Genomic DNA, 25,610 nt, shown 5'->3' with positions numbered 1-25,610 from the left:
CATAATCAAGAGAGAAAACTATTCTGTGAATGGTCCCAAAAGGCAAAAATAAAGGTAAGGATGATCGCTGGGGAGAGAAGCTGCTAAGGAAAAGCTCAGCAGTCTAACCAGAGACTTGGCTCTGGTCCCTCGCATCCTGTTTTATTAAATACTTTGGCTTTGTTAAATGGTTTGCTTTTAAATATTAAACCAAGATGTTGTAAACAAGTTATGCAACAAAGTCCGTAAGACAACTTAGCTTTTCTCAAGGGGAAGAAGGGATAAGGCTGTGTCTGGCATTTCATTCAATCAGTGCTGCTAATTAAACTACTACTGCGACAGTGTTTAAAGCCAATTACTTGATCATTCCAAAAGGGTTCTCTTACATTTTGTCCCAGGCGAGCAATATTCATTGACCAACTCCTCTGCAGAAGCCAATGGCAAAAAAGGTGGCAGTGATCGGAGCCGGGGTCAGTGGGCTGATTTCTCTGAAGTGCTGTGTGGATGAAGGACTCGAGCCCACCTGCTTTGAGAGGACTGAAGATATTGGAGGGCTATGGAGGTTCAAAGTAAGTGCGATTTTCTGATGTTTCCAACAGGTTGTGCTGCTATTTCAGGGTGAATTGCATTCCTGAAGGAATGCATTCCTTTTTTGAGGAATTTCTTAAGCAACTTTGATCCCTCTCTTATATGCTAATTAGAGGTTATACAAATATTAGAGAACCTTTTACAAGATGGAAGTAAATTACTTAGCCTTAAGCATTAGAGTTCATGCTAACGCTTAAGGCTCAGTAATCTACTTCTTTTCAGGATGCCACTTCCATTTCAATCATGGAGCCAAATGCTTCTTCAGACGATATGCCCCCATCACTATTATTTTTCCCTAACAAATAGACCAGGGTTTTTTATGAGCTTTACTGATGACAGACACTTCAGTATAACTGCCATGAAATTCTTCATTCAATATGTTTTATTAATTAAGTTCATTCTGTCAAACCCAAATATTAATAATGCTAGCTGTCCTTCAGAATTCGCATGAAAATGAGGAAGATATGTAGATATGTAAATCTATCTTTATAAGACAGATTTATCATTATTCCTTCCTGCAACCTTTGAATGAGTACGTACTAGCTTGCCACCCACCTGTGAGATATTGGGCAAGTCAGTTACATCCCTGTGTCCCAGTTTACTGAGTTACGTGTGAGCATAATGATAGAAAAGTGTGATTATCTTCCAGTGCTATTTTGAAGATTAAGGGAGGTGATTCACATAAAGAGCTTAGATGTAGATATAGGCTTATATATAGGCTTATAATAGAGTTAAATAAATGTTTGCTACTAATAATAAAAACTGGATATTTTATATCTGAGCCAACAGAAAATGGGGGAGGTTAAGTGAGGGGGGGGAGGTCACACAACTGGGGCATTCAAACCTAAGCCTAGATGACTCCTAAGCAGCTAAGCCACTACTTCTAACTGTGCCCTAACTTGCATTGTTGCTCAAAAAGATTAAACAGAAATTTAAGTTTAGAACTCAAAAGCAATGACTTCAGGATTATGTATTAGGTGTATCTAAGTGGGGTATTAAAACACGTGAGAACACTGGTGTGCTCTCACCTAACAGGCACAATGTAAGGGTACATGACATACCTTCTGGGTAAGGGGAACAAGTACAATTTGGACTCTACCTAACAAATGCAAGCAATATTACCTAATTGTCTGTGCCGTCATATTAATGAAATTTAAAAAAAAAAAAAACAAGAACAATCCAGATGGAGGCAAAAGGTATAACGCATGAAAAGCAAACTCACATTTTAGCAGAGACCGTCCAGGGCTCTCCCTACTGACTGACCAGTTAAGGGATGGCAAGGTCACGCAGCACTTGTGCTTTGCCAATACAAACTGCATCTCATGCCAAAGGGATTTTTTAACACTAAGTTTTTCAAATACATATGACTATTAAATACACATAGAGAGCTTCTTAAGATACTGATTCCTGGGCACTAGCCCAGACCTGCTTAATCAAAATCTTTTGAGGATTTTTAATAAGAGCCTCAAATGATGGCAGTGCCTGTAGCTCAGTGGGTAGGGCGCTGGCCACCTACACCAGGTAGGTGGGTTCGAACCTGGTCCGGGCCAGCTAAACAACAAAGATGACCACAACAAAAAAAATAGCCAGGCATTGTGGCGGGCACCTGTAGTCCCAGCTACTTGGGAGGCTGAGGCAAGAGAATCACTTAAGCCCAAGAGTTTGAGGTTGCTGTGAGCTGTGACACCACAGCACTCTACCCAAGGTGACATAGTGAGGACTCTGTCCCCCAAAAAAAAAGAGAGTCTCAAATGAATCTATGATGAGGCAAGTTTGGCAAACATTGCTCAAATACCAAATAAGACATATATTCATTCAACCATCCAAACACTCAGAATTAACGATGGAGAAGAGAGAAGTTAATCATTACATGAGACAGGTAGCCTTGCAGAAAGGAAAACTAATAAAACAGCTTGATCATATCCTACTAACAACCATTCATTAGAATCATTACAGAGTTTCCTAAAAGGGTGATATAATATGGTAGATGCTGGTCCACTGTAGGTTCACACATACAAAGTGTCCCAAAAGTTGCCCCGAAAGTCATCATACACAGGGAAAATGGGAAAATGAAAGTAAATGTGTCTTTATTTACAAAATATTCACTATGAAATTTTACAAAGAGGTGGTCAACACACAGAGAATATTTTCTAAACATTTTTTTCAATCTGAAATATCACTTTCTCCCTTAAAATGTCACTTCCCCAAGATCCAATATTCAACACAAATTTATTTTCTCATGTTCGGTGAGAGGGGCATATAGGCAAAGTGACACCACCACCACCCCCAAAATGCTGAAGGAGACAAGAAAACAAAGAACAAGGCAAGCAAATCCAATTTGCTGTATGGGATGATTTATTAGGGGGATTTGTGGATGGGAGCATTGTCTTAGATAGCCACAAGACAGATAAATCTCTGTACTTCCCTGGACCATGCAAGTTAAACACACTGCTCATGGAGAAAGCCCTATAGTAGACATGAGTGGATAAAGGAATAAGTGATGAATGAATAAATGAGAAAAGAAGAAAGAGAAGCAGGGAGTGAGGTTGGGAGATATATACAAACCGACCTATATTTGGCAAATATTCTATGTATGGCTGCGAAGTGACATGATCTGGGAGCAAACATCGTATTAGCTTTGTGAGCCATGTTGGGCTAATAATCCCTGAAATAAGGACACAGTGAGGTCCAGTAAGTATAAAGAGCTTTGCTTATAGAAGAGACAAGATATCACAAGTTTACTCTTACAATACTTCATTTGAAATGAAATACAACCTCATACAGAAAATGTCAGAAAGCTCATGTTTAATAATTGCAGGTGTGCATTTGCCAGGTGAGTTTGGTGTCAGTCAAAGGTGGCTTTTTATACTGCAGTGAACAGGGAGCTATAACTGATGGCTTTGCTCCATAATGATAGAAACTACCACTGAACACCTAGTGCATCCTTATTTTATATAAATGAGAGGACTGAGGTTCAGGGGCACCATGTGGTTCAGGCTCACTCAGTCTGAAAGAGAAAGACATAAACTCACATCTACCTCCAAAGACCAAGTTCCTTCTGCTAGTCTATGCTGCTTTGTTCCATGTTGTCAAAAATCTTTATCTAAAGATTGGGCAGGAAAAATGATTTTCTATGAATAATGATGAGAAATGAACATGCATAAGTGACTTATTGTGGCTGGATTCGAGTGAATATTTACTTTTCTTAATTTACCACTCTGTGGAAGAGACTATGGTCTTGATAATGCTTAAGGCCAAGTAATTTATTTCAATTAAGAAATTCCTCCAGGCTTTCTGAGTCAAAATAGTAATTTTTATTTACCTGGATTATGCCTTAGTCTCTTCATATGCAGAAGCATCTATAGAAGATTTGAGTACCATTATTTAAATGTTCTTATAAAAGCCTCTTTGGTCATATGCAGATTTCGGAGACACTGAATCACCATGCTTGTCTCTTCAGGTGACTTAAGAACATTCATTATGCAGGGTGCTACTTACAGAGAAAATTATAAACCCAACCTAGCATGTGCTGCCTCAGGTTTCACCAAAGCATGGTTGCTGACAATGAGAATCAGGTTTGAGATTTGATTGGTATGAGCTATTCACCTTTATCATTTGAAGAAGGTTGATTTGTATAAAGTACAAACTAAAGGCAGAGGTGTTCAGAGGAAGTGAAGACTCCCTGCCCCCAAAAGGACTTGTTTTACTTGGAATTTTCTATTATGCTCTCCAGGGTTTATTGGTTCCTAAAGAGGTAGAGGTAAGAGACTTCCCCTGGAGGAATTTAGGAAAGGAGCTGGTTGTCTCAAAGATGGACATTAAATAGGTAGAGAGCTGGGATGCTAACTACCTTATTACGCACCAAAAGAATAGTCCCCATGCCTACCAATGGCAATATCACCCCCCAGTGAGCGACACTGATCCACAGTAAACAGGTCCCATCACACAGAATGATGGTGTACACAGGATGCAACTCATCACCTAAACATTTCACTCACAGAAAGTTCGATGTAGGAAGAAGAGCAGGAAGCCAAGGAATTTTTTGGAATGCGTAATTATAACTAATTACTTTATTTGCTTCTTTAGGAAAATGTGGAAGATGGCCGAGCGAGCATCTATCAATCTGTCATTACCAACACTAGCAAAGAAATGTCCTGTTTCAGTGACTTTCCAATGCCTAAAGATTTCCCAAACTTCTTGCACAATTCTAAACTTATGGAATACTTCAGGATTTTTGCTGAAAATTTTGATCTTTTAAAATACATTCAGTTCCAGGTATTGTATTTTGGGGGAGAATGGGTTTCTCTACATTAATTGAGCTTGCATTTAAATAAGAAAGTTACTCTTGGGGGGCGGGAAGGGGGAAACAAAAAGTTACTCTGATAATAAAAGAAATTAAGAATAAAGTATCCCACCCTAATTTTTTTTGAAAGATAGGATCGTAATACAAAACCACCAAAGTAGTGTCATTACCCTAATATTATAGATCATACACATTAATCAAAGAGGAAAACCATGTGTTCAAATTAAAGGTTTGAATGATGATGCTATTGATGGCAAAATTAATATTAATTTAATTAATATTTATTATCATTACACTTAAATTAATATCTATTATCATTAAATACTCCTAGCCTCATTTCCCTTGAAAAGACATATAAGAAAAGTTAAACTGATATTTCCCTTTCTTAAATTCCCTATAGAAATAGGATTTCTTAGAAATGTACTGAATACGAATAGGTGAAAATTTCTTGCTTTATATGTTCTAGATATGCGTATGCTGATTTATTATTAGGACAGATGAGGATTTAACTTTCTTCCATACAACCTCTTAACTGCTCCCTAACCCCCATTTTCTTCTCTCTTCCTATGTGGCTAGAGCATGTGGTGGCACAATATTGTAAACAGCAGGGGTTCTGGATCCAGACTGCCTATGTTTGAATTCTAGCTGTATGACCTTGGGCAAAGGGCTTAAACTCTCTGTGCTTTAGTTTCCTTACATGTAAAGTGGGTCATTGACGATAATAGCAGAAAGGTTGAGGGATGATTGAGTGAGTGAAGTCACGGAAAGCAGTTGCATTGGCACATCCCAAGTGTTCCATAATACCAGCTTTAATTAAAAAATTTTTGTTAAATCAAAAAAAAAAAGAAATGTACTGAATAAACTCATTGTTTTCCATTCCTCTTGGAAACCTGTGACTATTGTAGATTCTGGTTTAATTGGTATAGGGTGAGGCCTGAGATTCTACATTTCTTTTCTTTTTTTATTTTGGAATACTACAGAGGTACACAAGTTGTGGTTACATAGTTTGCTTTCTATGGACTGATTCAAAGTTATAAGTGTGCCCTTCACCAAATAGTGTGCATTATACCTGTTAGAATTTACCCCTCTCTGCCTCCCCCTCCCACCTGCTTAATTTTCATTGAGTTTTACTTCTACATGGGCACAAAGTATTGATGGATTAGTTTCATGCCATAATAAGCCATGTGTGTTTTCAGAGAGGTAAAAGCGTGTCCAGCCATGCCACCCTGAACGTGCCCGATCTCGTCTGATCTGGGAAGCTAAGCAGGGTGGGGCCTGGTTAGTACTTGGATGGGAGAGAGGTAAAAGCAGACAAAGGCTTTTAAAAGACAAAAATAAGGAGGATTATATAATTCCCTTGATGTAATTATCTTTGGCTATAAAGAATAATAACAAGGGAGATGCCAGTCTGGGACTGGACAGGCAGTGGCCAGGGCAGATGTGCTTGCAGAAGTATTTTTTGTGCAAGGTTGCCATGGTTTTTGTGCAAGGTTGAGGTTTTTGTAGTCTTCTTTGTTATCAGGAGTATAAATGTGAGGACTCTCTTTCTGGCCTTCCCTGGCTCTGTTTGTCAGGGTTTTCTTAACATTAGTGACTCCGTTTTTACATAACAACTTTCACAAGACCCTGCCTTTCATTTCTTTTCTCTCTCAAGTCCTTATTCAGTACTTGACACTCTCAACAGACTGGTCCCCACTGCCAAGGCAGGCCTCTTGCACAAAGAGGAAGACACTTGGCAGTCTTTGCCTTGAGTAGCCTGAAATCAGATTGAGATGAAACCCAGGTGGAGTTATTTATCACATTCTACCCACCCCCACTGCCAGGACCTTGAACAAGTCCCCTGTTATGCCAGGGTAATCCTCAATGACGCTTTCTCTATATTTGTTCAAGACAACTGTCCTTAGTGTAAAAAAATGCCCGGATTTTCCATCCTCTGGACAATGGAAGGTTGTTACCCAGAGCCACGGCAAGGAGCAAAGTGCCATCTTCGACGCAGTTATGGTTTGCAGTGGCCACCACATCTTGCCTCACATCCCACTGAAGTCATTTCCAGGTGAGACTGGTACTGATTCCCAGCTTTCTGAAGTAGGTCCAGGTCTTTGATGTGCAGTTTGGATTGGCAGGCACGCTTCACTGATGCAAATGAATGCAACACTCAGACTGGGGAGAGAGCTGGAAAGATGAACGGCTCCAACACAGCCTTTGTTTCTATTGACCTATTTAGGTCTTCATTACACAGACAGCTCAGCTAATAGCCTCCAAGGTCACTAAGTTGTCCCCAGAATTTCAGAGAATTCTCATCCAAGCTGGTTTTCTATTGGAGAGGACGTTTTAGCCATGTGTCTGCCTTGGCCTTTGTCTATGCTACCAAACACCTGTGAGTATTTGGAAGGCTAGATCTTACAGACTTTTCCTCACAGCAATGCCCAGGGGAGGGGTTCCTATGGAAAGGTCCTAGAAAGAAATGCCCCTGCAGGTTAGTGGTGAGGAGAGGAATGTGAGAATAGAACCTTGCATCCATCTGTTCTTGTGCCCGCCAGCCCCTCCCACATAGGACACGCTTCCAAGGCTCTTAGGGAAACATTTGACACAGTGATTCATCTTGTAGGCCTCACATTACAATCACCTGTGAAGCTTCTACAGCCCTGATACCTGGGGCTCCAGCCTTCCAAGATTGAAATGCTATCCAGGGGTCTTCAAACTGCGGCCCACAGGCCACATGAGGCTGTGTGATTGTATTTGTTTCCGTTTTGTTTTTTTACTTCAAAATAAGACATGTGCAGTGTGCATAGGAATTTGTTCATAGTTTTTTTTTTTAAACTATAGTCTGGCCCTCCAATGGTCTGAGGCACGGTGAATTGGCTCCCTGTTTAAAAAGTTTGAGGATGCCTGTGTAGGGCTGGGTCGATTAAAGTTTGCTCAAGTGATTTTAATACATATGTACAGTCAGAATTGAGATCTGCTAATCTAAAGCAGTGGTTCTCAGATAGAATCACCTGGAGAGCCTGTCAAAATTCAAATTGGTGGGCCACTCCTCCAGTATTTCTGATTAGTAGGTGCTATGCTTTGAATGTCCCTCCGCCAAAAAAAACTCATGTTGAAATTAATCCCCCATGTGGCAGTATGGAGAGGTGGAGCCTGTAGGAGGTGGTTGGATCATAAAAGTTCTGCCCTATGGATTAATGGATTAATCTATTCATAACTTAATAAATTGAAGGGTTTATAGATTCATGAGTTACCGTGGGAATGGAAGTGGCAGTTTTATAAGGAAAGGAAGAAACAGCTGAACATAGCACATTAGCTCACTCAGCCCTCCTGGCAGGTGACACCCTGCATGGCCTCAGGACCCTTCTGGGCATTGCCACCAGCAAGAAGGCTCTCATCAGATGCAGCCCTCCACCTTGGACTTCTCGGCTTCCATAATTATAAGAAATAAATTCCTTTTCTTATAAAACACCTGGCTGCAAGTATTCTCTTAAAAGCAATAGAAAATCGGCTAAGAGAAAAGGTCTGGCACGAGGCTGGACATACGCATTTCTAACAAGTCCTAGATCAGTGATTCTCCACCTTCCTAATGCCGCGAACCTTTAATAAAGTCCAAAGGGGTCATGACCCACAGGTTGAGAACCGCTGTCCTAGATGATGTTCAGGTTGCTTGCCAAGAGACTACACTTTAAGAACCAATAATTTAAAGATTCTTCCAAGTAACTGCACTATCAACAGTAGCATCTTCCAGGGAAATGTAATAGAAAGGACACAGGGAGGCTTGTCTGCAATTAACAACCAATAACTCACCAACTTGCTGCAACGTGGAAACCACCCCTTATCTCCTATACATCTGACTTTTAGCTTATTTTAGTTTTTGTTGGCTTTTTCAAAATAAGAATGCTAAATTTTATTCTAATTATTATATAATTACAATAGCAGCATAAATATTTAAGAAATATTTAAAGGAATATCGGCTATGTGATATTAAAGTGTCATCATACAGTTCAAGATAGTATAATGAGTAGTCAGAAGCCAGCATGTGACTCTGCTGTACCCCACCCCACACCATTTGTTTGTCTCTGATAAATAGCAAGATGCGCGCTCTGACATCTGAACTCTTTGGTTCTGTACCAAATGCACAGTCCCTAACTTTTCTTATTTGCTTCATACTTAGAGTTTGCCAGTTGGCCTTGTTGGTGTGACTCCTGAGGGGAAGCAGCAAAACAAATGATTGACTCCAGAAAGGAAAAGTTTGACAATGCAGTTTTATTTCCATTAGCTTGACGTGGTGGCTCAGATGTTCACAGCCTTCTACAGCCTTCTCTCTTCTTCTCCCTGAAGGTATCACGAAGTTCAAAGGCCAGTATTTCCATAGCCGCCAGTACAAGCACCCAGACGGATTTGAGGGGAAACGCATCCTGGTGATTGGAACAGGAAACTCGGCCTCAGATATTGCCGTTGAGCTGAGTAAGAAGGCTGCTCAGGTAAGATGCACTCTGCTTAACTTGGGCCTCAGGGTGGAAGAAGGAAGCCCTGGCTTTATAATCAAGGCTCTATTGTTCACTGACTGGTGCCCTTGGGTTAGTGGTTCTCAACCTTCCTGATGCCACAACCCTTTAATATAGTTCCTCATGTTGTGGTGACCCCCGACCATAAAACTATTTTTGTTGCTACTTTATAACTGTAATTTTGCCACTGTTATGAATCGTAATGTAAATATCTGATATGCAGGATGTATTTTCATTGTTACAAAGGGGTTGTGACCCACAGGTTGAGAACCGCTGCCTTGGGTGGTATTATAGAAAATCTAGAGGTCAAAAAGCCAGAATTTACCTCCCAGCTATGTCACTAACAAGCCATGTACCATGGAGTGAATCATCTCACTTCTCTGGGCAATAGGTCACTTATTTTTAAAATGGGAAATTTTGACTAGATGCTTTTCAGTTTAAAAGGCCTTGTTTCTAGCAGGGGAATTAATGAGATATTGACCTGTTCCTATCATGGGGGGCGGGGGGGAGTGCCTTTTAGTAATTTAGTACATCTTTCAATTACATTTGAAATGTGGATGAACCTCAGTTACCCAAGTTTCATGAAAAGAAAGATTAAACAGAAGATAAGACTCCCAACTAAGACCATAGATATTTGGGTGTCCTCTGAGGCCTTCCAAACACTGTCATCTTTGCTCTTGTTTAAGAAGGACACCAGCTGACCTCCTGAAGGGTCAAACATTAGAAAACGTTGATGTTGACAGAGATGGTTGGCAATATGAGAAAATAAATCCATTCTGGAAAGGCAGACCTGGGTAAAGATGGGAACACAGCCCAGGGTCCCTCTCAGCAGGGCTGCAGCAGATCCGCTTACAATCACACTAGTCCCCTCAGGCTGGGCTCTCTGGCTACACAGGCCTTCCTATGGCCACATCCACAACCAGCAAACATTACCTGTCCTGCATCTTGCACATTCAGGGCTTGAGATGCCCAGTAGCAAATGCGATAAATACACATAGCGTCCACCTAGCGGGCTAATGAAGGGGCTACACAGGGAGCTGTCGGAGTCACCTGTCAGTCAGTATTGCTCAGTACAAACCTGGGGACAGAGAAGGGCACCAAGACCAAAAAGAGAATTACTAGACCTGAGAAGACCTCACTTTTTTTGTGAAAAGAAATCGCTTCTCATTTTTCAAAGCTCTTAGAGCTCAGTGTGAACAAATGAGGCAGGCTGGGCATGGTGGCTCACACCTGTAATCCCAGCACTCTAGGAGGCCAAGGCAGGTGGATTGACTGAGCTCACAAGTTTGAGATCAGTCAGAGCTGGAGCAAAACTCCATCTCTAAAAAAATAGCTGGGCAGGCGGCGCCTGTGGCTCAGTGAGTAGGGCGCTGGCCCCATATACCAAGGGTGGTGGGTTCAAACCCAGCCCCTGCCAAACTGCAACAAAAAAATACCCGGGCGTTGTGGCAGGCGCCTGTAGTCCAGCTACTCGGGAGGCTGAGGCAAGAGAATTGCCTAAACCCAGGAGTTGGAGGTTGCTGTGAACTGTGACACCACAGCACACTACTGAGTGAGATAAAGTGAGACTCTGTCTCTAAAAAAAAAAATAGCCGGGCATTGTGGCAGGCACCTGTAGTCCCAGCTACTTGAGAGGCTGAGGCAAGAGGATTGCTCCAGCCCAAGACTGTGGTTTCTGTCAGCTAAGATGCCATGACACTCTACCAAGGGTTACCAAGTGAGAATCTGTCTCGAAAAAAGGAAAAGAACAAGTGAGGAGGCACCAGCTATAGAAGCTTGGAGCAGGGCAGAGCAGGGCGGAGCAGGGAACTGGGAGGCAGCTGTCCCAGGCTCCTTTGTGCTGGGAACATCTGCAGAGCTTCAGGAAAGGAGTGTGGCAGGGCAGAGTGGCAGGAGCTGACACAGCAGCCAGCCAAGTAAAGACCCATCCTGGACCACTACCTGTAGTCAGGTGAGTCCTTGGACTTAGAAAGATCTTCCAAAGAAATCAAATCTCAATTTTGAGAGCCAATTCCTTGTATGGAGCTTGCCATGTCAAAAGCCTGCTAATGGGGCCACATTCATGATTAAGACACTACCTTAGTGGGTGGTGCCTATGGCTCAGTGGGTAGGGCGCCGACCCCATATACTACGGGTGGCAGGTTCAAACTCGGTCCCGGCCAGCTAAAATAGCAATGACAACTGCAACAACAACAACAACAGCAAAAGTCGGGTGTTGTAGGAGGCTGATGCAAGAGAATCACTTAAGCCCATGAATTTGAGGCTGCTGTGAGCTGTGATGCCATAGCGCTCTACTGAGGGTGACAAACTGAGACTCTGACTCCATGCAAAAGATGGAGTCTCTCTTCAGTATTTATTAGACCACTAACATAAATCTACAATTATGACAACACCTTTTACACTCTCAAACCATCTGCAAAAAGACTCATAGAGGCTTTACAGGAGCTGTGTATGCAAGGGACAGAACTAGGTGCACATGCAGTGCTGGGAATTACAAACTGAACTCACCGAAACTCCGAGTGTGCCCTGCTTTATTAAACGAAATTCACTTTCATAAGTATACAGCCCCCCTCTGCTATAGTCTAAAAGCACCACCCAAGGTACTCTGGGTCAGCCACACACTTCCCACCAAAATTCAGACCTCTGGAGCTTGGCCCAAAGCATGCATCTCAGAGAAAGCAGGCAGAGCTCAAATCCCCAGGTACATCTCACGGTGCGGGTTAGACTAGTCAAGTTAGTCTCCCCAGCTGAGGAAAGGTCAGAGCAGAAAGAGAGTAAATAAAACAGGCAGAGCATCCAAGTTGAAATACGGGTGGATCCTAAAGAAGAAGGAGGAAAGCAATGGAAAGAGACACTAATGGTACTATGCAAGAAAAGCTTGTTAGCTAACCAAATCAAGGCGAAGCCAGCAGAAGGGGAACAGCAGGGGAAATTCAGTATATCCCACATGTGGACCAGCAACATAAGAATGTTTGGCGTAAGTGCTCCTTCATGAGCTAAGGCGTTAAGGCCCTTTCCCACAAAATTTGTCTCCAAATTCTGGCTTACTCCAGATGTGAGGTAAACTGTATGCAATCCCTCTTCTCCAACCTAAATTTACAAAATAATAACAGCTAGTAGCACTTATCACTTGTCAGGCAATATTCTAAGTATTTTTGATATAATTTTACAATAGAATTTATATGTCTATATATAATTTTTATATATAAAATAAATATTACCCAGAAGACCAAAAAGCACATCGTAACAAAGATATTTGCACCAGAATGTTTATTGCAGCTCAATTCATAATTGCTAAGTCATGGAAGAAGCCCAAGTGCCCATCGATCCACGAATGGATTAATAAATTGTGGTACATGTACACCATGGAATATTATGCAGCCTTAAAGAAAGATGGAGACTTTACCTCTTTCATGTTTACATGGATGGAGCTGGAACATATTCTTCTTAGTAAAGTATCTCAAGAATGTTAGAAAAAGTACCCAATGTACTCAGCCCTACTATGAAGCTAATTTAGGGTTTTCACATGAAAGCTATAACCCAGTTATAACCTAAGAATAGGGGGAAGGGGGAAAGGGAGAGAGGAAGGGGGGTAGAGGGAAGGGGATTGGTGGGATTACACCAGTGGTGCATCTTACAAGGGTATATGTGAAACTTGGTAAACGGTCTGTGAAGCTAGTGAATGATGCCCCATGATTCATCAATGTACATAGCTATGATTTAATAAAAAAAAAAAAGAAGATGGTGAAGGGTAAAAAAAATAAATAAATAAAATAAATATTATAATCTGCACAATAATGCCATGAGGTAGGCACTGTTATTACCATCATTTTACAGAGAGAGAAAGTGAGGCACAGAGAAATTGAAATAACTCACTCAAGGCAACACACTAGTAAGTAGAGGGCCTGAGATTCAAACCCAGGCAGTCTGGATCTTAAGAGTACATGATCTTAACCTCTAAAGTGAATTGGTTTCCTTACAAGTGTACCTTATGTAAGTGTTGTATCAAGCCTTAAACAACAAAACTCATCAAATGGTATGCAAAAACTGAAAAATAATTCAAACATGCATTTGGATAATGGGAGAATAATATATCTGAGAAGAGATTTAAATATACATTTTGAAAACAAGAGAAGCCAGGCGCAGTGGGGCACACCTGTAATCCTAGCACTCTGGAAGGCCAAGGCAGGAGGATTGCTTGATGTCAGGAGTTCGAGACCAGCCTGAGCAAGAGTGAGATCCCATCTCTACCAAGAATAGAAAACATAGCGGGCATTGTGGCTGGCACCTATAGTCTCAGCTACTTGGGAGGCTGAGGCAGGAGGATCGCTTGAGCCCAAGAGTTTGAGGATGCTGTGAACTTTGATGCCATGGCATTCTGCCCAGGGTGACAAAGTGAGACTCTGTCTCAAAAAAAAAAAAAAAAAAGAAAAGAAAGAAAACAAGGGAAATCTTAGTAAACAAGGTAAAGAATATATGTGAAAGGAAACTTAGATGTACACATTAAGAGCAAGGGAATCACAGTATTTATTCAAAGTTTTTAGCTTTTAAAATACATAACAAAGTTCTCTTAAGTATGGAGGGAAGGTGATTTCCCTTGTTATTCTCCCTCCAGGATTATATAGACATGTACATTTCTGCTTGCACAGTCCCTAGGTTATAATCATACATTTCCAAGAATTATAATCATTCACCTGCACTATAAAAGAAACTTATTGGCAAGTTGCTTTAGCATCCTGGTGCTGCTGTACTGTGGAGGCTCTGCAGTCCATTACCCAAGATGCCTGAGGAAACCCAGACTCAAGACCAACCGATGGAGGAGGAGGTTGAGACATTTGCTTTCAGGCAGAAATTGCCCAGTTGATGTCATTGATCATTAATACTTTCTACTCCAACATAGAGATCTTTCTGAGAGAGCTCATTTCAAACTCATCAGATGCTTTGGACATCAGATATGAAAGTTTGACAGATCCCAGTAAACTAGACTTTGGGAAAGAGCTGCACATTAATCTCATACCAAGCAAACAAGATTGAACCCTTACTATTGTGGATACTGGATCAAGGCTGACTTGATCAATAACCTTGGTACTATTGCCAAGTCTGGAACCAAAGTGTTCATGGAAGCCCTGCAAGATGGTGCAGATATATCTATGATTGGCCAGTTTGGTGTTGGTTTTTATTCTTCATATTTGGTTGCCGAGAAAGTAACTGTGATCACCAAACATAACAATGATGAGCAGTATGCCTGGGAGTCCTCTGCAGGAGGATCATTCACAGTTAGGACCAACACTGGTGAACCTATGGGTCGTGGAACAAAGGTTATTCTCCATCTAAAAGAAGACCAAACTGAGTACTTGGAGGAAAGAAGAATAAAGGAGATTGTGAAGAAACATTCTCAGTTCATTGGCTATCCCATTACTCTCTTTGTGGAGAAGGAACGTGATAAAGAAGTCAGTGATGGAGCGGTGCCTGTGGCTTAAGGAGTAGGGCGCCGGTCCCATATGCCAGAGGTGGCAGGTTCAAACCTAGCCCCGGCCAAAAACCACAAAAGAAGTCAGCGATGATGAGGCAGAAGAAAGGAAGACAAGGAGGAGGAGTAAGAAAAAGAAGAAAAGGAGTCTGATGACAAACCTGAAATAGAAGATGTTGGTTCTGATGAAGAAAAAGAGGAGAAGAAGGATGGTGACAAGAAGAAGAAGAAGAAGATTAAGGAAAAGTACATTGATCATGAAGAGCTCAACAAAACAAAGCCTATTTGGACCAGAAATCCTGATGATATAACTAATGAGGAGTATGGAGAATTCTGTAAGAGCTTGACCAATGACTGGGAAGATCACTTGGCAGTGAAGCACTTTTCAGTTGAGGGACAGTTGGAATTCAGAGCTCTGCTTTTTGTCACAAGACGTGCTCCTTTTGATCTATTTGAAAACAGAAAGAAAAAGAACAACATTAAGTTGTATGTCCACAGAGTTTTTATCATGAATAACCGTGAGGAGCTAATCTCTGAATATTTAAATTTCATTAGAGGAGTGGCAGACTCTGAAGATCTCCCTCTAAATATTTCCCATGAGATGTTATAGCAAAGCAAAATTTTGAAAGTTATCAGAAAGTATTTGGTCAAAAAGTGCTTACGGCTCTTTAATGAACTGGCAGAAGATAAGGAGAACTACAAAAACTTTTATGAGCAGTTCTCTAAAAACATAAAGCTTGGAATACATGAAGATTCTCAAAATCGGAAGAAGCTTTCAGAGCTATTGCGATACTACACTTCTGCTTCAGGTGATGAGATAGTTTCTCTCAAGGACTACTGCACCAGAAAGAAGGAAAACCAGAAACATATCTGCTGTATCACAGGTGAGACCAAGGACCAGGTAGCTAACTCAGTCTTTGTGGAACATCTTCGGAAGCATGGCTTAGAAGTGATATATATGATCGAGCCAATTGATGAGCATTGTGTCCAACAGCTGAAAGAATTTGAGGGGAAAACTTTAGTGTCAGTCACCAAAGAGGGCTTGGAACTTCCAGAAGATGAAGAGGAGAAAAAGAAACGGGAAGAGAAAAAAACAAAATTTGAAAACCTTTGCAAAATCATGAAAGATATCTTGGAGAAAAAAGTTGAAAAGGTGGTTGTGTCAAAGCAATTGGTGACATGCTCGTGCTGTATTGTCACAAGCACATATGGCTGGACAGCAAACATGGAAAGAATCATGAAAGCTCAAGCCCTGAGAGACAACTCAACAATGGGTTACATGGCAGCAAAGAAACACTTGGAGATAAATCCTGACCATTCCATCATCAAGACCTTAAGGCAAAAGGCAGAGGCTGACAAGAACAACAAATCAGTGAAGGATCTGGTCATCTTGCTTTATGAAACTGCACTTCTGTCCTCTGGCTTCAGTCTGGAAGATCCCCAGACACATGCTAACAGCATCTACAGGATGATCAAACTTAGTCTGGGTATTGATGAAGATGACCCTACTGCTGACGATACCAATGCTGCCGTAACTGAAGAGATGCCACCTCTTAAAGGAGATGATGACACATCATCATACATGGAAGAAGTAGACTAAGCTTTCCTTGACAAATTCCTTATATACATGTTCAATACTTCATTCCCTCTGATAATACATTTTCAAATTTTTTTTGTTTGTTTTTAATGTTTAAAAATTCTACAGGGCATGGTATAATACTTGAAAGGAAAGATAAGATTTCTTTCTACATCTAATTGTGATACTGTGATACTTGGGCACTGAAGCAGAGCTAGTAATGCTTTTTTGGTTCACATTGACTTATTTTAAGAAATTGAGGTAAAGTGCCGTAAGATGTATGTAACCTACATTAATGTTGTGGCCTAGAGTATTTAGCTATCAAGCCAGATTCCTTGGTAGACCAAATCTTTTTGTCATTGAGTATTTAGAATATAACTTGATGTTAAGAAGAAGAAAACCATTTGTTAAAATGACTTAAGTTTATCTTCTAGGCTTTACTTTTTAAACTTTTCATTCCCTTGTATTTTTTGCATGTAGTGGTACTTTAGAAACATAAAGTGAAGCAACTTGATGAAACTCTATGCAGGGCTTGTTTTCCAAAGAAAAGTTACTGTTTAGAGGAGCAAAATTAGAAGCTTACCCATGCGTGTTGTAAAGCTAGCTGAAAAGTGAGGCTCGTGAATGGAAATGTAGTGCCCAAGTCACAATCTACTTAAAAAGGATTGTAACAAATATACTTAAGTTTAAAAATTGGAAAAAAAAAAAAAGAAAGAAAGAAAGAAAGGGCGGCACCTGTGGCTCAAGGAGTAGGGCGCCGGTCCCATATGCCAGAGGTGGTGGGTTCAAACCCATCCCCGGCCAAAAACAACCACAAAAAAAAAAAAAAAGAAAGAAACTTATTGGTGCAAATGTCACTGGGTACACACATTTTAGGGAGATCAATTATCTTTAAAATAGAACCTCAGTAAGTTCTGGGGCTATACCCAGAATTATCAAACACAAAGAGACAATGCCTTAATTTGGACTACATTCTTTTTTGCTTACTAGGTTTTTATCAGCACCAGGCATGGTGCCTGGGTCATGAGCCGAATCTCTGAAGATGGCTATCCTTGGGACCTGGTGTTCCACACCCGATTTAAATCTATGCTCCGAAACATCTTGCCACGGACGATTGTAAAATGGATGATGAAAGAACAGATGAATAAGTGGTTCAACCATGAAAATTATGGTCTTGAGCCTCAAAACAAGTAGAGTTATTTTACTTTTTTGTGGTATACTCACTGGTAAGCAAGGTTGTCCGAGGGTGGCTCCCTTTATAAAGATTCAAATTGTTAACATGGTGGTTCAAACTACAACCTAGCACTATGAACATGATATAGGTCCTGGATCTCAAAATCCAAATTTTTCTGGTAAGCCTTTTAAAAAATACTTATGAAGATGAAGCAAAAGTGTTATGAACTACTCCAGAAAGCAGAACTAGGGAGGAACTTCCTAATTCCTGAAGTTGTCCAACATTAGAGAATGCTGCTTTAAGAGACTATGACCTACTTTTCAGAGGGATGGAGAAGAAACATGTAATTCTCCATTATAATAATTTTTGTTACTTCTAACTCTGTACCTTGAAGAGACTTTTATGGGCAGACTTTAAGAACATATTCCTTTCCCTTTAGCAAAAAACAAATCTTTGTTGGTCTTGAAGTTATGTGAGGTCAATTAAGTTCATGAACTCATCCTAGAAAAAGTACTACATACCTCACTGCTGAATATGACTGCAGTCACCTCCAAAGTGCTCCCCTCGGCCATCTGGTGACTGAAGTGATATTCAACAATGAGGGATGTAGCACTTTTTCTAGGATGAGTTTGCAAATTTAATTGTCCAACTTTCGTACATCATTGATATGGCAAGCACAAGCAAACACTGTGCATACTTACTTTGCTTTGGTTGATACAGTCTCCTTCCCTTAAAAAAACAAAAAACAAAAGAAAATAAAAAACAGAAAAGTAGTAGAATTTTTGAATAAATGCCCGGTGATTGATGTATTCTGAGATCTCATACATGTGCCATGTATTGTGTTATTTTAAAAAAAGAAAAGAAAAAGAAAATATTCTCAAATCCACAAAGAAAGAAACTCCAGAAAGATAAGCAGACTTTGTACCAACATCCATGCTAGCACAAACAGATACTCTATGGATTAATGAATATCACCAAACCTAATTTTATACATTAATTTTCACAATGATTCCTTAATAGATTTAAAAACTAGTAGAAACTTAACAAATATTTTCTTTGCTTCTTTTGATAAGATAGTTATTAAATAAAACAGCAAAATAATTAAAGCTAGATAACAGAAAAATGGTAGAAACAGAAATAGTATAATAGACACCAAAATACTCAAGGATTGACCCTAAACATGGAGATTTTGTCTAAGCCCTTGGGGATACTTCATTCTTTGAAGTATCTTTGACACACGCCACCTATGGGCTTTCATAATTTATTTGGGGGAGATATTTGTGACATGAGAATTAAGTTAGGAAGTAAGGGTTGGGGTAGACCAACTAGTCAAGTTAGAGTTTTATGAATATTTGATAAACTCTTATTTTCAGAGCCACCCCCAAAAAACATCAAGAGGATTCAAGTAAATGGTCCTTCTGAGTGTTTTTTTTCTGTGTCTCAGATACCTTATGAAAGAACCTGTATTAAATGATGATCTTCCAAGTCGTCTGCTCTATGGAGCCATCAAGGTGAAATCTAGAGTGAAAGAGCTCACAGAAACATCCGCCATCTTTGAGGATGAAACGGTGGAGGAAGACATTGATGTTATTGTCTTTGCAACAGGATATACTTTCTCTTTTCCCTTCCTTGAAGACTCACTTGTTAAAGTAGAAAATAACATGGTCTCACTGTATAAATATATTTTCCCACCTCACCTCAAGAAGTCAACCCTTGCATGCATTGGTCTCATCCAGCCCCTGGGTTCCATTTTCCCAACTGTTGAACTTCAAGCTCGTTGGGTGACAAGAATTTTCAAAGGTGAGTGCACGGGCAGGTATATGACCAAGGCTTTCGGACCTGATAAAGTTTGCTCAATATTGATAAGAAGGTTGCCTTAGATAAGAAGGCTTCCAATAAGTTAGACAACTTTGGCTTCTCTCACAAGATTAACATTCTAAAAAGTTAGTGGAGAATTCATAGAATAACAAATATAGGAATTTATAATATAATAAGCTCCTTCAATCATTCCTCTAAAATATTAGACAGTTCAGAGAATTTCAACTAGCATAAAGTTAAGTACCTGTTAACCTTTCTTCGAATCATGAGAGGTAAGTTTAAGAAGGAAAATGTCTATGTCTCCTGTATGGTATTTGTAAATTCCCCAGAATATGTGCAAATCAAGAAACGTAGGGCCTCCCCCATACTTAAATCCAAATTAAGTCCTAATATCTGAGCAGCTCAATCTCACAAATCCTCACAAGTTTATAAAATTATTGAGAAACTTCTTTCTGAGCATCTGTGTAGCACTTCATCCCCTCAGATGGCTATTATCTCCCTATCTCCAAGGTTCAATTCTGCTCAACAAAAATTTGTTGAATACCTAGCTCTCTGCTGGGACTTGGTAAGGCAGAGAGAAATTTAAAAAGATCATTTCAACAAAAATATGGCAAATGCTTTCATAGAGTAATCCCTACAGTGCTCTGAGAAGAGAAAGAGCATGCACCAGGGTGAGATAAGGAGGGAAAAATGGTCAAGGAAAAGTTCTGGATAACTGTGTGTCTCAGATGTAGGAAAGAGAATCTCCTGGGCAAAAGCACAGAGGCTGCCTATGGACAGATGCTAGCTATTTGACACAAAGCATGATGTATGGCGATCACTCTTGGAGAAGGGGACAGGACACGGTAACTTTGTAAGACATCTGTGCTAAGAAGCTTGGATTATGAAATGTAGATCAGTGCTTTCTAAATCTGGCTACATATAAAAATCATCTGGTGGACCCTGAGGGACCCGGTTAAGTCTAGCCTGAGGACTTGGATTTTGCATTTTAGAGAGCTCTTCAAACAAAGGTACCAATAAAGGGTTATTAACAGGGAGCAGGCATTATCAGATTTATACTTAGGCATAAGGCAGCAGTAGTGTGGAATATAGATTTGAGGGGGAAGTGGGTAAGAATGGATGCTCAGACAGGAAAGAAGGCTTCTGCAATAGTCTATATTTACATACAGTGCAATCCATGCCACACCAGAGAGACAAAGTAGAATAGATGATAAACGTGTAGAAATAGTTAAGGATAAAATCAGTGGGACTTTGTGATTTGTTCAATGTGTAAAAATGAGAAAAATAGAGGAATCAAGGAGGACTTGCAGATTTCTGGCATTAAAAACTAACAGTGAGTAGAGAAAGAGTGTACAGGAGAAGATGAAAGTCCAGACAGGAGGGTCAGTATGGAGGGTTGGACGACTTGACTCTGAGATGTTGAATGACTAGCCATATTGTAAGGGGACTGGACGTTTTTCAACATGTCTGAAGCTCAGGGAACCCTTGTGGACAGCAGAGAGAATCATGAACATGCAGTACTAACTCTTGCATCAATCTACTTTGTCTATCCCCACTGTCCTATCATAGTTTGGGCCACTCTCATCTCTCACTGGGTTTACTTCAACAGCCTCTTAACTGGTCTCCCTAACTTTAGGCTTGCCTCCCTGGACTCCATTTTCCTAAATTGAGAAACCTGAAAGATCTTCCCAAAGGGCAGGTCTGAGCTTGTCACCTCATGAAGGTCTCTCTCCCACGGCTTCCTATCACCTTCAGGATAGAGCCCAACCCCCTCTCCACTCACAGGACTCCCCTGGGCAGCATCACAGAGAACACTATGGCAGTGCCGCCCTCTGGGGATCTACAACTCAGCAGCTCCAACTGGTATAATAAAGTTAAATGGCCAAAGTTTAATTTTAGAATAAAATACTAGATAAAGCAATGATATTGAATCAAACTTGCTATTGAAACCAACCTTTTATTTCTTAGGTTTGTGTAGCTTGCCCTCGGAGGACACAATGATGGCAGACATTATTGAGAGGACTAAGAAAAAAATTGACCTGTAAGAATGCTTTTTTAAAAATTCTTTACCTAGAGCAGTGTTTCTAGAAGTGCAGGGATCTAACTACTTACAAGAACCACCTTGCTGCCTGATAAGAATGCAAAGTCCTGGACTACAGCTCAGATTCACAGAGTCCGAAGCTCTGTGGATAAGAATGTGGATAGAAATTTAACATTCTTCTTTTTTTGGGGGCGAGATTCATTGAGGGTACGATAAACCAGGTTACACTGATTTATTGTAATCAGGTACACTGACTGCATTTGTTAGGTAAAGTCCCTCTTGCAATCGTGTCTTAATATTCTCTTTGGTTTAAGAACCAAGATGGAAATCATTGTCCAGGTGTGGTGGTCATGCTTGTAATCCCAGCACTTTGGGAGGCCAAGGCAGGTTGATTACTTGAGCTCAGGAGTTCAAAACCAGCCTAAGCAAGAGTGAAACCCCATCCCTAAAAATAGCTGGGTATTGTAGAGGGCATCTATAGTCCCAGCTACTTGGGAAGCTGAAGCAAGAGGATCATTTGAGCCCAAGAGTTTGAGGTGGCTGTGAGCTTTAATACCATGGCACTCTACTGAGGATGACAAAATAGAGCTCTGTCTCAAAAAAAAAAAAAAAAAGATAGAAATCATTTAATTGATCATTTAATTCATTGTTCTTCATTTAATTTCATTTTATTTTTATATGATGCCCATGTCAGATTTCATTATCTTCTCAGGCCACCCACACTCTTTGGTTAGAGAGGAAATGGGATCAGAAGAGTGGTGGTGACAGTAGCTTAAATACCTATGAAAAGTAAGCAGGAGGATCCCCATCAAAATAAATTAGAAAGGGGTTGGCATGAAGGATCAAGGATTTGTACTTCGTGGTAAGGAGGAATGGGGTTCAACTGTGATGTAGCACCCTTGGGAAGCTGATGGGAGGGCCTTACATCAGGTGTAAGGAGTTATCTCATGCTCAAATGCTAATTTATCTAGCACTTACTGAGTATCTAGTATGTGCTCCCCACACTGCAAGATACTTTAGTAATTTAACAAGTAAATACTAAGCATCACCTCTGGGCCAGACACTCCACTATGCTTTCATATGTGTTATCTCATGCATCTTGGCAGCAATGGGACTACTTGCCCGGAGACTTGCAGCTGCTCAATAGCTAACCAGTAACAATCATAGTTATCAACCTCATCATTGTCCTAGAGCTTCCATGAATTCATAGGTATTTACTTTATGGCCTATTCTCAATCTGAGATATGGGTCTTTGGATGAACTAAATTCACACCATCAGAGATTCCTTCAACCCTTACTCATTTATTCACCCATTCCTTCATCCTTTCAACAGCTATCAAATGCCTAACATTCTTATATGAATAATTTAGAATCTTCCCTTTTTACTTTCTTCATTAAGGTTTGGAGAAAGCCTGAGCCAGATATTGCAGACCAATTACGTGGACTACCTGGACGAGCTCGCCTTAGAGATAGGTGCGAAGCCAAGCTTTGGTTTTCTCTTGTTAACGGACCCCAAACTGGCTGTGAAGCTTTATTTTGGACCTTGCAACTCCTATCAGTATCGCCTTGTTGGGCCGGGGAAATGGGAAGGAGCCAAGGACGCCATCTTCACCCAGAAGCAAAGGATACTGAAGCCTTTAAAGACTCGAACTCTGAAGGCTTCATCTCCTTTCCCAGTTTCTTCTCTGTTGGCAATCCTGGGGCTCTTTGCTGTGGTTGTGGCCTTTTTATTCCACCTTCAATGGTTCTAAGCTTTCAGCATAATTCTTTTGCCTTGATTATCTTGCCAGTCAGTACTTCTTAAAAGAAAGAAAATGACTAAAAGAAAAAATATCAAATCTACATTCTAATGATACATGTTTAGAGTTAGGAGAAATAAGAGGAGTTATTGTGGAGGATTACCAGAATTAGGTCTATGTTCAAAATTAAAATTGAACTATGAAATTTCTATGCCATTCCACCCTTACCTCAGTTCAACAGATTTTCCAAAAGTTGTCATAAAATAACACTGGCCCCAAGTAGAGTGTACTCTCATCCCTGACAGAGGGGAGCTGTGCAGGCAAACAGTAGAATCACACAAAATGAAAAGCAATCCCCAGGGTTTAGATTGCTGGACCATTTAAATTGTGGATAAATGTTTAAAACTCCTGCACAACCTTCCTGGTGATCTTTCTCTCCAAACTTCACTTAATAACAAACTTCTCAGGTGTGAGGTCACGTTCCATTCACGTGGCAGGGGAAAGGACTAGAGGAAAAAAATTAGAGGACAGACTTAGAAAACAACAACATTGCTCAGACAGACTTTTCGGGCCTCATACGAAAAGTGAAGCCAATAGTCACATTTCCTATATTTTGGCAAAAGCACTTCTGGAAAAATTAAAAAATAAACATGCTCTAATAGCTAGCTAATAAATATATACATAGATAATGCTTATAGGCCAGATGCTGTGCAATGCGCATATCACATATATTATTCACTCAATTCTCACGATAACTCTGTGAGATGAGTTTAGCTATTATGCCCATTTTATAGGTGATGAAACTGAGATTCAGAGCAATTGGGTTACATGTCCAACAGCACACAGCTGGTCTTGTGATGCAACTGGAATCGGAACCCTGGTTTATTGGAGCCTAGAACTGAAGATAATAACCTTGCCTCATAATACACTTTTTTTACAGAAACCTCCATTATTGACAAAGTATATATTAACAATCTTATTAATAGTCACATATATGTTACTTTTTGAGGAACTTTATACATAAAACAGCATTTTCTTTGCAAATATGATTCAGTTACTTTTATTTATAATTTTTTGGCTTATATTTCAGCTAGACCTAAAAAGCATTTAAAGAAATTTACAATGAAAGATACCTGTGGAATAACATTTAAGATGATCATTGACAGCTGGTAAAAAATAAGAATCAAGGAAGAAAATAATATTTCTTTTTTTTTTTTTTTTATTGTTGGGGATTCATTGAGGGTACAATAAGCCAGGTTATACTGATTGCAATTGTTAGGTAAAGTCCCTCTTGCAATCATGTCTTGCCCCCATAAAGTGTGACACACACCAAGGCCCCACCCCCCTCCCTCCGTCCCTCTTTCTGCTTCCCCCCCCATAAAGAAAATAATATTTCACAAGTAGATGAAAAGCATTATAATGATTGAGTCTTACATCTAGCTCCAGTCTTACGGACAACCAAGGCAACAAAAACTAAACAATATGTACTCTTTCGCCATCTGATAACAGCAAACATGTAAGTCTGTTAGAAAAGACAAACATTTTCTCTGAACTAAAGTCTGAAACAAACACAAGCAATTCAATGCCAACAGACATTGAGCAACATAATAGATAAACATCTGGTTATAGAACATCCATTACAGCTTCCCTTTCCCTGAACTGTGCTTTGGTGATAAGCTATGTCATGACTTCAGACCAAGGCCTTCAAAGAGAAGACAAAAGTCAGAGATGTTAACAGTTTTGGCAAATTTCTCCTCTTATTTCTCCCAAGGCTTTGTGGAGACCATTGTCAATTTTGGCCCGCATTTCTCCCTTAAAGGCCTAGAACAATGAGATGGCAATCTCTGTAGTGGAAATTTTTAAAGTTCAGTGACATTACACCAGTGTTTATATGCAAGATTTTTTCTACATTGTTCTTGTAAGCAAATTTCTTTTTTAAAAAAATTGCAAATGAGGCTTAGCACCCATAAGCTTAGTGGTTAGGGCGCTGGCCACATACACCGAGGCAGGCGGGTTCAAACCGGGCCTGGGCCTGCTACACAACAATGACAACTGCAACAACAACAAAAAAAATAGCTAGGCATTGTGGCAGGTGCTCAAGCAATTCACCTGCCTTGGCCTCCCAGAGTGCTAGGATTACCAGTGTAAGCCACCATGCCTAACCAATATTATGGCTTCATGCCTGTGGCTCAAGCAGCTAAGGCACCAGCCACATACACCAGAGCTGGCGGGTTCAAATCCAGCCTGGGCCTGCCAAACAGCAATGACAACTATAACCAAAAAATAGCCAGGCATTGTGGCGGGCTCCTGTAGTCCCAGCTACTTAGGCAAGAGAATTGCTTAAGCCCAGGAGCTGTGAGCTGTGAGCTGTAACACCACTGCACAGGGTGACAGCTTGAGGCTGTCTCAAAAAAAAAAAAAAAAAA

General features: G+C 40.4%; 1 protein-coding gene and 1 pseudogene across 3 annotated transcripts; both read left to right on the top strand.

Annotated features, from left to right (window-relative positions):
• On the top strand, nucleotides 1-24,228 carry FMO2 (flavin containing dimethylaniline monoxygenase 2). 2 transcript variants are annotated; one of them, XM_053606653.1, is made up of 9 exons: nucleotides 1-54; nucleotides 378-548; nucleotides 4,654-4,842; nucleotides 6,761-6,923; nucleotides 9,200-9,342; nucleotides 17,403-17,602; nucleotides 19,031-19,386; nucleotides 21,373-21,445; nucleotides 22,845-24,228. In XM_053606653.1, exons 2-9 carry the CDS (start codon nucleotides 417-419, stop codon nucleotides 23,194-23,196), a joined length of 1,608 nt encoding a protein of 535 aa, XP_053462628.1. In that variant the 5' UTR covers nucleotides 1-54; nucleotides 378-416; the 3' UTR covers nucleotides 23,197-24,228. The 2 variants fall into 2 exon arrangements, with proteins under 2 accessions (XP_053462628.1, XP_053462630.1); XM_053606655.1 differs by lacking the exon at nucleotides 1-54 and having other exon boundaries at nucleotides 228-548.
• LOC128596858 (heat shock protein HSP 90-alpha-like) lies at nucleotides 13,596-16,442 on the top strand (annotated as a pseudogene). Its single transcript, XR_008383155.1, has 2 exons — nucleotides 13,596-14,837; nucleotides 14,946-16,442. The product of XR_008383155.1 is annotated as a heat shock protein HSP 90-alpha-like (transcript).
• Nucleotides 24,229-25,610: the final 1,382 nt, after the last annotated feature.

Source organism: Nycticebus coucang, chromosome 10, assembly GCF_027406575.1.
Source record: "Nycticebus coucang isolate mNycCou1 chromosome 10, mNycCou1.pri, whole genome shotgun sequence".
In the NCBI taxonomy this organism is placed as follows: Eukaryota; Metazoa; Chordata; class Mammalia; order Primates; family Lorisidae; genus Nycticebus; species Nycticebus coucang.
The sequence above is the reverse complement of the archived record's forward strand: the minus strand, read 5'-3'. Positions and strand labels throughout refer to the sequence as shown.

What these genes read in the sequence shown, in the direction of transcription:
- FMO2 (XM_053606653.1), top strand. Translation starts at nt 417, where the DNA reads ATGGCAAAAAAGGTGGCAGTGATCGGAGCCGGGGTCAGTGGGCTGATT. An exon ending in CCCACTGAAGTCATTTCCAG is followed by an intron (nt 6,924 to 9,199) that starts GTGAGACTGGTA and finishes TTCTCCCTGAAG; the next exon opens with GTATCACGAAGTTCAAAGGC. An exon ending in TGAGTAAGAAGGCTGCTCAG is followed by an intron (nt 9,343 to 17,402) that starts GTAAGATGCACT and finishes TTTGCTTACTAG; the next exon opens with GTTTTTATCAGCACCAGGCA.